The sequence below is a fragment of the Triticum urartu genome, chromosome 3A (genome assembly GCF_056163025.1).
Source record: "Triticum urartu cultivar PI428250 chromosome 3A, HENAU_Tu73, whole genome shotgun sequence".
Classification (NCBI taxonomy): domain Eukaryota; kingdom Viridiplantae; phylum Streptophyta; class Magnoliopsida; order Poales; family Poaceae; genus Triticum; species Triticum urartu.
The window spans coordinates 575308603-575321017 of record NC_141875.1 but is presented as its reverse complement, the minus strand read 5'-3'; the positions used below and the strand labels follow the sequence as shown (position 1 = coordinate 575321017).

Sequence of the window (12415 nt, the reverse complement as noted above, 5' to 3'; positions counted from 1 at the left end):
GCCAGTTTTTGCACACGCAGAATACTCAGGTTAAACTTGACGAGCCTAGCATATGCAGATATGGCCTCGGAACACTGAGACCGAAAGGTCGAGCGTGAATCATATAGTAGATATGATCAACATATTGATGTTCACCATTGAAAGCTACTCCATTTCACGTGATGATCGGTTATGGTTTAGTTGATTTGGATCACGTGATCACTTAGAAGATTAGAGGGATGTCTTTCTAAGTGGGAGTTCTTAAGTAATATGATTAATTGAACTTAAATTTATCATGAACTTAGTACCTGATAGTATTTTTCTTGTTTATGTTGATTGTAGATAGATGGCCCATGTTGTTGTTCCGTTGAATTTTAATGCGTTCCTTGAGAAAGCAAAGTTGAAAGATGATAGTAGCAATTACACGGACTGGGTCCGTAACTTGAGGATTATCCTCATTGCTGCACAGAAGAATTACGTCCTGGAAGCACCGCTAAGTGCCAAGCCTGCTGCAGGAGCAACACCAGATGTTATGAACGTCTGGCAGAGCAAAGCTGATGACTACTCAATAGTTCAGTGTGCCATGCTTTACGGCTTAGAATCGGGTCTTCAACGATGTTTTGAACGTCATGGAGCATATGAGATGTTCCAGGAGTTGAAGTTAATATTTCAAGCAAATGCCCGGATTGAGAGATATGAAGTCTCCAATAAGTTCTATAGCTGCAAGATGGAGGAGAACAGTTCTGTCAGTGAGCATATACTCAAAATGTCTGGGTATAATAATCACTTGATTCAATTGGGAGTTAATCTTCCAGATGATTGCGTCATTGACAGAATTCTCCAACCACTGCCACCAAGCTACAAGAGCTTCGTGATGAACTATAATATGCAAGGGATGAATAAGACTATTCCCGAGCTCTTCGCAATGCTGAAAGCTGCGGAGGTAGAAATCAAGAAGGAGCATCAAGTGTTGATGGTCAACAAGACCACTAGTTTCAAGAAAAAGGGCAAAGGGAAGAAGAAGGGGAACTTCAAAAAGAACAGCAAGCAAGTTGCTACTCAAGAGAAGAAATCCAAACCTGGACCTAAGCCTGAAACTGAGTGCTTCTACTGCAAGCAGACTGGTCACTGGAAGCGGAACTGCCCCAAGTATTTGGCGGATAAGAAGGATGGCAAGGTGAACAAAGGTATATGTGATATACATGTTATTGATGTGTACCTTACTAATGCTCGCAGTAGCACCTGGGTATTTGATACTGGTTCTGCTGCTAATATTTGCAACTCGAAACAGGACTACAGATTAAGTGAACACTGGCGAAGGACGAGGTGACGATGCGCGTGGGAAATGGTTCCAAAGTCGATGTGATCGCAGTCGGCACGCTACCTCTACATCTACCTTCGGGATTAGTATTAGACCTAAATAATTGTTATTTGGTGCCAGCGTTGAGCATGAACATTATATCTGGATCTTGTTTGATGTGAGATGGTTATTCATTTAAATCAGAGAATAATGGTTGTTCTATTTATATGAGTAATATCTTTTATGGTCATGCACCCTTGAAGAGTGGTCTATTTTTGTTGAATCTCGATAGTAGTGATACACATATTCATAATGTTGAAGCCAAAAGATGCAGAGTTGATAATGATAGTGCGACTTATTTGTGGCACTGTCGTTTAGGTCATATCGGTGTAAAGCGCATGAAGAAACTCCATACTGATGGACTTTTGGAATCACTTGATTATGAATCACTTGGTACTTGCGAACCATGCCTCATGGGCAAGATGACTAAAACGCCGTTCTCCGGTACTATGGAGAGAGCAATAGATTTGTTGGAAATCATACATACAGATGTATGTGGTCCGATGAATGTTGAGGCTCGTGGCGGATATTGTTATTTTCTCACCTTCACAGATGATTTAAGCAGATATGGGTATATCTACTTAATGAAACATAAATCTGAAACATTTGAAAAGTTCAAAGAATTTCAGAGTGAAGTTGAAAATCATCGTAACAAGAAAATAAAATTTCTACGATCTGATCATGGAGGAGAATATTTGAGTTACGAGTTTGGTCTACATTTAAAACAAAGCGGAATAGTTTCGCAACTCACGCTACCCAGAACACCACAGCGTAATGGTGTGTCCGAACGTCGTAATCGTACCTTAATAGATATGGTGCGATCTATGATGTCTCTTACTGATTTACCGCTATCGTTTTGGGGTTATGCTTTAGAGACGGCCGCATTCACGTTAAATAGGGCACCATCGAAATCCGTTGAGACGACGCCTTATGAACTATGGTTTGGCAAGAAACCAAAGTTGTCGTTTCTTAAAGTTTGGGGCTGCGATGCTTATGTGAAAAAGCTTCAACCTGATAAGCTCGAACTCAAATCGAAGAAATGTGTCTTCATAGGATACCCAAAGGAGACTGTTGGGTACACCTTCTATCACAGATCCGAAGGCAAGACATTTGTTGCTAAGAATGGATTCTTTCTAGAGAAGGAGTTTCTCTCGAAAGAAGTGAGTGGGAGGAAAGTAGAACTTGATGAGGTAACTGTACCTGCTCCCTTATTGGAAAGTAATTCATCACAGAAACCGGTTTCTGTGACACCTACACCAATTAGTGAGGAAGTTAATGATGATGATCATGGAACTTCAGATCAAGTTATTACTGAACCTCGTAGATCAACCAGAGTAAGATCCGCACCAGAGTGGTACGGTAATCCTGTATGAACCTACGAACTATGAAGAAGCGATGGTGAGCCCAGATTCCACAAAATGGCTAGAAGCCATGAAATCTGAGATGGTATCCATGTATGAGAACAAAGTGTGGAGTTTGGTTGACTTGCCCATTGATCGGCAAGCAATTGAGAATAAATGGATCTTCAAGAAGAAGACCGACGCTGACGGTAATGTTACTGTCTACAAAGCTAGACTTGTTGCGAAAGGTTTTCGACAAGTTCAAGGGATTGACTACGATGAGACCTTCTCACCCGTAGCGATGCTTAAGTCTGTCCGAATCATGTTAGCGATTGCCGCATTTTATGATTATGAAATTTGGCAGATGGATGTCAAAACTGCATTCCCGAATGGATTTCTGGAAGAAGAGTTGTATATGATGCAACCGGAAGGTTTTGTCGATCCAAAGGGAGCTAACAAAGTGTGCAAGATCCAGCGATCCATTTATGGACTGGTGCAAGCCTCTCGGAGTTAGAATAACGCTTTGATAGTGTGATCAAAGCATTTGGTTTTGTACAGACTTTTGGAGAAGCCTGTATTTACAAGAAAGTGACTGGGAGCTCTGTAGCATTTCTGATATTATATGTGGATGACATATTAATAATTGGAAATGATATAGAATTTCTGGATAGCATAAAGGGATACTTGAATAAAAGTTTTTCTATGAAAGACCTCGGTGAAGCTGCTTACATATTGGGCATCAAGATCTATAGAGATAGATCAAGACGCTTAATTTGACTTTCACAAAGCACATACCTTGACAAAGTTTTAAAAAAGTTCAAAATGGATCAAGCAAAGAAAGGGTTCTTGCCTGTGTTACAAGGTGTGAAGTTGAGTAAGACTCAATGCCCGACCACTGCAGAAGATAGAGAGAAGATGAAAGATGTTCCCTATGCATCAGCCATAGGCTCTATCATGTATGCAATGCTCTGTACCAGACCTGATTTGTGCCTTGCTATAAGTCTAGCAGGGAGGTACCAAAGTAATCTAGGGGTGGATCACTGGACAGCGGTCAAGAACATCCTGAAAATACCTGAAAAGGACTAAGGATATGTTTCTCGTTTATGGAGGTGACAAAGAGCTCATCGTAAATGGTTACGTTGACGCAAGCTTTGACACTGATCCGGACGATTCTAAATCACAAACAGGAAACGTGTTTATATTAAACGGTGGAGCTGTCAGTTGGTGCAGTTCTAAACAAAGCGTCGTGGCGGGATCTATGTGTGAAGCGGAGTACATAGCTGCTTCGGAAGCAGCAAATGAAGGAGTTCATATCCGATCTAGGTGTCATACCTAGTGCATCGGGTCCAATGAAAATCTTTTGTGACAATACTGGTGCAATTGCCTTGGCAAAGGAATCCAGATTTCACAAGAGAACCAAGCACATCAAGAGACGCTTCAATTCCATCCGGGATCTCGTCCAGGTGGGAGACATAGAGATTTGCAAGATACATACGGATCTGAATGTTGCAGACCCGTTGACTAAGCCTCTTCCACGAGCAAAACATGATCAGCACCAAGGCTCCATGGGTGTTAGAATCATTACTGTGTAATATAGATTATTGACTCTAGTGCAAGTGGGAGACTGAAGGAAATATGCCCTAGAAGCAATAATAAAGTTATTATTTATTTCCTTATTTCATGATAAATGTTTATTATTCATGTTAGAATTGTATTAACCGGAAACATAATACATGTGTGAATACATAGACAAACAGAGTGTCACTAGTATGCCTCTACTTGACTAGCTCATTGATCAAAGATGGTTAAGTTTCCTAACCATAGACATGAGTTGTCATTTGATTAACGGGATCACATCATTAGGATAATGATGTGATTGACTTGACCCATTCCGTTAGCTTAGTACTTGATCGTTTAGTTCGTTGCTATTGCTTTCTTCATGACTTATACATGTTCCTATGACTATGAGATTATGCAACTCCCGTTTACCGGAGGAACACTTTGTGTGCCACCAAACATCACAACGTAACTGGGTGATTATAAAGGTGCTCTACAGGTGTCTCCAAAGGTACTTGTTGGGTTGGCGTATTTCGAGATTAGGATTTGTCACTCCGATTGTCGGAGAGGTATCTCTGGGCCCACTCGGTAATGCACATCACTATAAGCCTTGCAAGCATTGCAACTAATGAGTTAGTTGCGAGATGATGTATTACGGAACGAGTAAAGAGACTTGCCGGTAATGAGATTGAACTAGGTACTGAGATACCGACGATCGAATCTCGGGCAAGTAACATACCGATGACAAAGGGAACAACGTATGTTGTTATGCGATCTGACCGATAAAGATCTTCGTAGAATATGTAGGAGCCAATATGAGCATCCAGGTTCCGCTATTGGTTATTGACCGGAGAGGTGTCTCGGTCATGTCTACATAGTTCTCGAATCCGTAGGGTCCGCACGCTTAACGTTCGTTGACGATATAGTACTATATGAGTTATGTATGTTGATGACCGAATGTTGTTCGGAGTCCGGGATGAGATCACGGACATGACGAAGAACTCCGGAATGGTCCGGAGATAAAGTTTGATATATGGGATAATAGTGTTTGGTCATCGGAAGGGTTCCGGAATTCATCGAAAGGGGTTCCGGATGTTTCCCGGAATGTTTGGGTAGGAGAACACTTTGTTTGGGCCAAAGGGGAAAGCCCACAAGGTTTTTGAAAAGCGCAAAAGGAAGTTTTGCGGAGTCCAGGGGCCAGACGCCAGGGTCCCTGGCGTCTGGCCCTGGAGTCCGAGAAGGACTCTTGCCTTTCGGGTGAAACCGACTTTGTGGAGGCTTTTACTCCAAGTTTCGACCCCAGGGCTGAACATATAAATAGAGGGGCAGGGCTAGCACCAAAGACACATCAAGAAACACCAAGCCGTGTGCCGGCAACCCCGTCCCCTCTAGTTTATCCTCCGTCATAGTTTTCATAGTGCTTAGGCGAAGCCCTGCGGAGATTGTTCTTCACCAACACCGTCACCACGCCGTCGTGCTGCCGGAACTCATCTACTACTTCGCCCCTCTTGCTGGATCGAGAAGGCAAGGACGTCACCGAGCCGAACGTGTGCAGAACTCGGAGGTGCCGTGCTTTCGGTACTTGGATCAGTCGGACGTGAAGACGTACGACTACATCAACCGCGTTGATATAACGCTTCCGCGAACGGTCTACGAGGGTACGTAGACAACACTCTCCCCTCTCGTTGCTATGCATCACCATGATCTTGCGTGTGCGTAGGAATTTTTTTTTAAATTACTACGTTTCCCAACAAATAGGAAAATCACAGCGTGCAAAAAAACATATGCGGCTGGATCTGGGTGCTGGGCTTCCTCACCACGGGCCAAGCCCAGGCCGTTGGAGCCAGCTGAGTCGCGGGTCTCTTGACTGGGCCTTGGAGGCTGCTAGGCCACGGCTGGAGAGGAGGCCGGCCCATGCGGAAATCACAGGGGAGCCGGCTGGGCCTTGCTCGGTGCGGTGGGACGAGCCCGAGTCAGTCTGGATCGGGTTGCGGTCAACGCAGCAGGGGATCGAGCAGCGGAACTTGGCGTCGGAGCTTCAGACGGAACAGGACGCGAAAGTGGCAACATGAGGGGCGAAGCAGAGGCAACGACGACGTCTGGCAACGGACTCGGCGCGACGACGGCGAACTTAGCGCGAGGGAACTCCGGCGGCCGGACAAGGCGACGACTGCTACTAAAGAGGATCGAGACGGCGTGGTCCTGCAGGGAGGCCTCGGGCGCCATGGCGTGGAGGCGCGACGGGGAGGTCCATGGCGTCACGCTCCGGAGCTCTGACGGCAGCAGGGTCAGGCGGCTGGATCCGGACGAGAGGGCGGCGGGGCGGCGGTTCCCGGCCTGATCTGGACGGCGGGGTGAGCAGGGGAGGCCATGGCGTGGAGCTTGCCTCTCCATCACGCTCATCCCTGTGAACCAGCGAGAGGAAAAGACCTGAGTGGGAGAGAGAGATCCAGGGGAAAAACGAAGGGAGAAGGAGGAACGGGCGGTTCCTGGTGACTGTTGTTGCTGGCCAGGAGCCTTCGACGGGGGAAGCACCGGCGAGGAGGAGGCTGAGCGCGGGAGGATCTGGATCGAAGAAGAGTAGTGGCTGGGCGCGGAAGGAGAGGCGCAGGTGGATCGGGAGGAGATCCCGAGGTTGGGGAATGAGTGCGGCGGCGGCGGCTGGGAGGATCCCTAGAAATTAGGGATTTGGTCTGAAATTAGACTAGGGGTGGACTATAAATATACATCACAGATTAGATTAGGGGCTATCTCGACCCTACGATGCAATTAGACGATCGCGGATAAAATAGCTAGGGAGTCCAATTAACAAAACGGAGATATTTTGTAGACGTTTGAGGATGATCCGGACACAACGGTAACGACTGCTTGGGTCGGGTCCGGGACAACTTTCGGACGCGCGCGAGAGGAGGGCCGCGGGCTGACGAGAGAGCTTAGGCTAGGCCTGGCGGTAGGTAGTGGACTGTGCAGAAGGTCTCAGGCTGAGAGAAGAGAAGAGAGAGAGGCCCGGCGACTGTTTGCGGAGACCGAAAACGTCCGGCGTTAGACCGGCTATACTGCCGCTATAGTTATCCGTCAGGGCATCAAATGGACTCCGAATGCGATGAAACTTGGCAGGCGGCCTACTAACAACAAAACAACACCGCACGCCAACTCTCATCCCATTCCGAGAACATTTTCCGGCCACTTATAAAATACTATCTCGGACATGCCGCGGGCGCGTGCAAGTGTGTCTGGGCTCAGAACGGACAACGGAGAGAACGAGGAGACCGGGACGGATGCAAGTTTCGAAAACTTGATGATGCAATGTGAATGATGACATGGCAAGATGCAACACGCAAGCGAATGACATGGCAACAACAGCGAATAACTGGAAGACACCTGGCGCAACGGTCTCGGGGCGTTACAATTGTCCCCTCCTTTATCGAAAGAAAACTCCACTTTATTCATTGCAAAACATGGTAATATCTTTAAGGAGAAGGGGGTTGTCTTCTCCAATAGCTAAATAATCTTCTAACTTTTAAAAATAAAACCATGATAAGTAGTGGCGGAGCTATGTTGAAAGCTGCACGGGCCATGCCCCCACCAGCTTTGATAAAACATGTGAAAGAAAAAAATGGAGGGGGAGATTAGGAAAAACATAGAGTTTTTTGCCCCCCCCCCTCCCAAACATCCATATTTATGTCCCCCCTCCCCCTCCCCTAAGGGCTCATTTGGTTGTTCGGGTGTGAAAATCCAGGGCAATAGATCCCAAGGGAGAGATTCTCTTGTGCATGTACGACCCCTCCCACCACGGTGGGAGGTGTTCCACTACACCAGGTGCCCAAATGGCAACAGAGGTGTTCCACGGGGGAGATTTTCATGGATCTGCACACGGCCTCATCCATCATGGATAAAACTGGGTGGAAGAGCATGAAGAGGGGATAACCTTGGTTCAACGAGGAAGACGACCTGGCCGTCGATGTCGGTGGAGGTGACAAGAGCTGACGGATGGGACATCTGAGGAAGGAGGAGGATAACGACCGTGACCCATTGACATCCCTGGAGGGAGGGGCAAGAGCATATCGCTGTCGCCGGAGGGGTGGGGCGTGGAGGCAGATCACTGGAGGGACGGGGGCGGGGCGTCGCTCAGTTGTCGGCGGAGATGCTTGGGGTGGAGCACTGGATCTTGGTCGTCGTTGGCTCATGTTCGCTACTCTCGTCTCGCCTCGAGCCGCGGTATTTTCTTCCGACCCCTCGAGGCGTGGATCTCTCCCCCGTGGAAACGACGTGGATCGGGCCAGTATATACCTGATGGGTGAAGCACCAAATGGTCCAGTAGCTCTCCACGGGCCGATTTGCCTCCTTGGTCTGTACACCCCGGTTTATGATGGGGATACCGGGGAGATCACGGCCTACCAAACATGGCCTAAAGGATCTTACCTAGCTCCGCCAGTGATGATAAGTACACTATTTTGGAACGGAGGGAGCATTACTTACTTCTTTGTAAGGAGTAATCTTTGAGTACTGCACAAGTAAACGAAGAAAGGCACATGTCCTTTGTACCTTCGTTAGTTGAGCACTCTTGTTGTTAACTAAAGGCACGCGCTCTTGGGCCTTGCCTCTTGAGGTCCGCAAGCGTGGCACACGAACTGGGTCCCCGCGGAGGCGCAGACGCAGAGCACCACGCCAAGTCATGCGTTCATCCGGGCATGCAGCTTACGCGACACGCCATGCATGCATGCGTGCTCATGCAAGAGATAGACCGCGCGATGCATTGCACCACAAGATTTGACCGTTGCCCCAAAAGCCGCGCACGACAAGCTTAGATTTACAGGATCAATGTGAATCGTCTTTGCGCTCGGCTCGATCGCCAGGACCGTCCCAGAGGATTCATTCTCTAGTCTCTCGCCCGCCCTGTTCTGAGCGCGCGCGTACGGACGTGCCACCCCAGTCGAGCAAGCAGAGAACCCAGAGTCCAGACTGCCCGACCGATCATGGCGCAAAGTTGATGTGCCGCAGCCGCGCCTGCGCGCTCGCTGAACCGCCACTGCTCGCTACTCTTATCTCGCAGGGCGATGGAAATAAAAGGTTTGTTTACCGGCATGAAGCTCCCGGACAAGAGACGCTTTCAGCGCGCAAATTAAAGGTTGATGAGAAAGCAAACAAGCCATTCATGTCAATCCGATTCTCTTCCCTTCCTATCCTACGTGCAGTGCAGTGCAGTGCAGGTGCGGCCATCTCCGACCAACACTCCCTGCGCCTCCCATCCCCCGGCCCTATCCCCTGCCCCCGCTGCCAATTTTAAACGCACTCACGTCAACAAACACATCACACGCACCATCGTCGGAGAGGAAAGGGGAGCCCGGATAAAAACGTAAATCAGCGACGCAACGGCCGTTGACACGCGGCTTGGAAGCAAATACCGAGAAATGACGACGAAATGATTCTTCTTCCTTCCGATTCTTTGGAGAGTATCGGACGTGGGTGGTGGGCGCATAGAGAGGTGCGAGGACAAATCGCGCCTCACGTACCCTCCTCTCCCTCCCCCGCCCACTCTATTACCCGCCCTTTTCCGCCCGCCCACTCTGCCTTGCTCTGCTCCCATCGCCATTTCCTCCTTCCCCTGCACCCCTCCTCCCCTCCTCCTCGTGCAGAGCAAGCCAACGCGAAAACTGCACGAGCGAAGCATACGCGCGCGCACGGGCGCTCTCATTCTTTGCTCTTCTTCTGCTTCTTCAACGAGCCGCACGCGCGCATTCCTCTGCCCGGTGTGAGGCTAGCTAGCGGAGGGAGGCCCGGCCATGGGGAGGCACAAGTTCCGGCTGTCGGACATGATCCCCAACGCGTGGTTCTTCAAGCTGCGCGACATGCGCGGCGCTGTACGGGGCGGGGGTGGGGGCGCTGCCAGCCCCGGCGGGGCGTCGCGGGCGGGCAGGGCCGGCCGGGCGCCGAGCACGCCGCACAGGGCGTCCTACTACTACACGCCGAGGGCCGGGGACGCCGTGGGGTCCCCGCTCCACCCTCCCAGGGCCTCGGACGCGCAGTTCCCGCCGCTGCCGCTGTCGCCGCCGCGGCGCTCGTCCAAGCGGCGCCACCGGAGGCGCTCCGTCAAGCTGGCGCCGTCGGCCAGCGGCAGCAGCGTCGTCTCCTCGCCGGTCTCCACCGGGTGCCGCTGCAGGCGCAAGCCCGAGCTCGTGGTGGTCCAGGCGCCCGACACCCCGCCGTGCCGCCTCGACAACTTCGTCGGCTACGACGACTCGGGTGACGAGACTCTCAAGAAGCCGACGGTCGCCCTGCTGGGCGACGGCGGGCTGGGCGGCAAGCTGATCACCTCCGCGACGGACATCATCATCGACCTGCGGACCAAGAAGAGGCCCGACACCGACAGGGTGCTGCTCCCGCCGATCGTGACCAGGCCGAAGCCAGCGCGGAGGACGCCCGAGGAGCTCCTCGATCTCGAGGACAAGCACATCGACACCCTCGCGCGCGCCGCCCAACGGGCCACCACGCCTTTCTCGGACGAACAAAGCAAGGCCGCCAAACCGAGGCGGTCCGTGTCATCGTCGGCGCGCCGGCTCAAGACGCGCGGGAACACGCCCCGCGTGGCGTCGTGCAAAAAGTCCAAGCCTCCCGCGCCCTCGCCGGCGCCCGCGCGGGAGAAGGCGCCGCCTCTGGCGGAGAGCTTCGCGGTGGTGAAGACGTCGCGGGACCCGAGGCGGGACTTCCGCGAGTCCATGGAGGAGATGATCGCGGAGAACGGCATCCGCACCGCCGCCGACCTGGAGGACCTGCTGGCGTGCTACCTCTCCCTCAACGCCGCCGAGTACCACGACCTCATCGTCGACGTGTTCGAGCATATCTGGGCCGGCCTCGCGGACATCAGCATGTAGCAGCAAGCAGAGCAGCGCTGGTCTTGCATGGTGAATCCAACGAGTCCCATCGTGTCCAAAGTTGTCGTCGTCCTTGCCTAATTAGCTCTTGTTAATGCTCCTAAATTGGGTATGATAAATATATGAGATTGCCCAAGTCTGTGAAGCCAAAGCCATGCTCTTCTCCTCTCCTTCTACCTTTGCTGGTGGTGCAGTAGCTGCTCCCGAACATCACCTGTAACAAGGTGTGGGCGCACAAGTGAACAGTGGGGTAATAACTGACAAAGTATGGTGGTAGGACCGTACAAGTAATATAGGATTACGGTGGTGTAGGAGTAAATTAGATAAATATTGTTGTTGAGCTCGAACAGTAAAAAAAATGAAAAATCTGAAAGCTGTTATATATTATCGGCACCGTGTTGCCTCTTCCGAGTGTTACTCTTTCGCGCGTAATTCCGTGTTGTTGGTTCAGGAGTACTGCAATTGAAACTTTTATTTAGGTGGGTGACCCTCCGGGCCTGACGTTTTTTGATGATAATTACAGTCACATAAGGATGGCAAATTTCAACGACACACAATAAGTTTGTGTCGAAAATAAACTGAAACAGAAATGTTGCTATAGTAAACTTGTCATAAAAAACATTCGAGGTTATTATGGTGGCACTTATGATGTGCCACGAGTGGTGATGTGCTAACTCAATTAGCCCCCATATTTGGCGGGCAACAAATCTTGGATTCTTTGCCTGTAGTTTCTTGATAACGTACTTGCGTTGCGTGGTAGCTTCCTCGTGGTAGTTGATAACTCGACATCGTAGGCTGACTGTATACAACAGTAGCACTGACCACTGGTTGGAATAAATGTCTTTTATCCACTGCATTTTGCGGGCTAGTAGTAAAGTAGTACTTCTTTCTGGCTTGACCCTGCCATGCTTATCAAGTGTCTTAGCTTAGAATAACTTTGGGTAATACACTTGATAATACGTGAAACCGTCGTGCTAAGACAACATACCAGATTGATATACTCCCTTCATCCCAAAATAATTGTTTTAACTTTACTACAAAGTTGAGACACTTATTTTGGGACCGAGAGAGTATTAATCTACAGAAATGCTGAAAACTACCGTCAGACTTTTAGGCATGGCAAAATCGAACGTTTTTAATGACAATTTATATTGACGCGATAATGTCAAATCTAGTTTTCCAAGCAAGACAATTTCCTGGCAAAATGTTGAACTGAGACGGATTTGTTATGCTCGCCAACTAAACTTATCATCCTCGGCAAATATAAGATATCATGAAATACGTTCGATTGCCATGCCAAAAAATCC

The 12415-nt window shown here is 49.6% G+C and overlaps 1 protein-coding gene across 1 annotated transcript; it reads left to right on the top strand.

The window, feature by feature from the left end:
- The first annotated feature begins 9661 nt into the window (after positions 1-9661).
- LOC125548766 (uncharacterized) lies at positions 9662-11495 on the top strand. The gene has a single exon (XM_048712311.2). It carries the CDS (start codon positions 10020-10022, stop codon positions 11106-11108), a length of 1089 nt encoding a protein of 362 aa, XP_048568268.1. The 5' UTR covers positions 9662-10019; the 3' UTR covers positions 11109-11495.
- Positions 11496-12415: the final 920 nt, after the last annotated feature.

Bases quoted from the DNA above. Each gene is read 5' to 3' on its own strand.
- LOC125548766 (XM_048712311.2), top strand. From the start codon at position 10,020: ATGGGGAGGCACAAGTTCCGGCTGTCGGACATGATCCCCAACGCGTGG.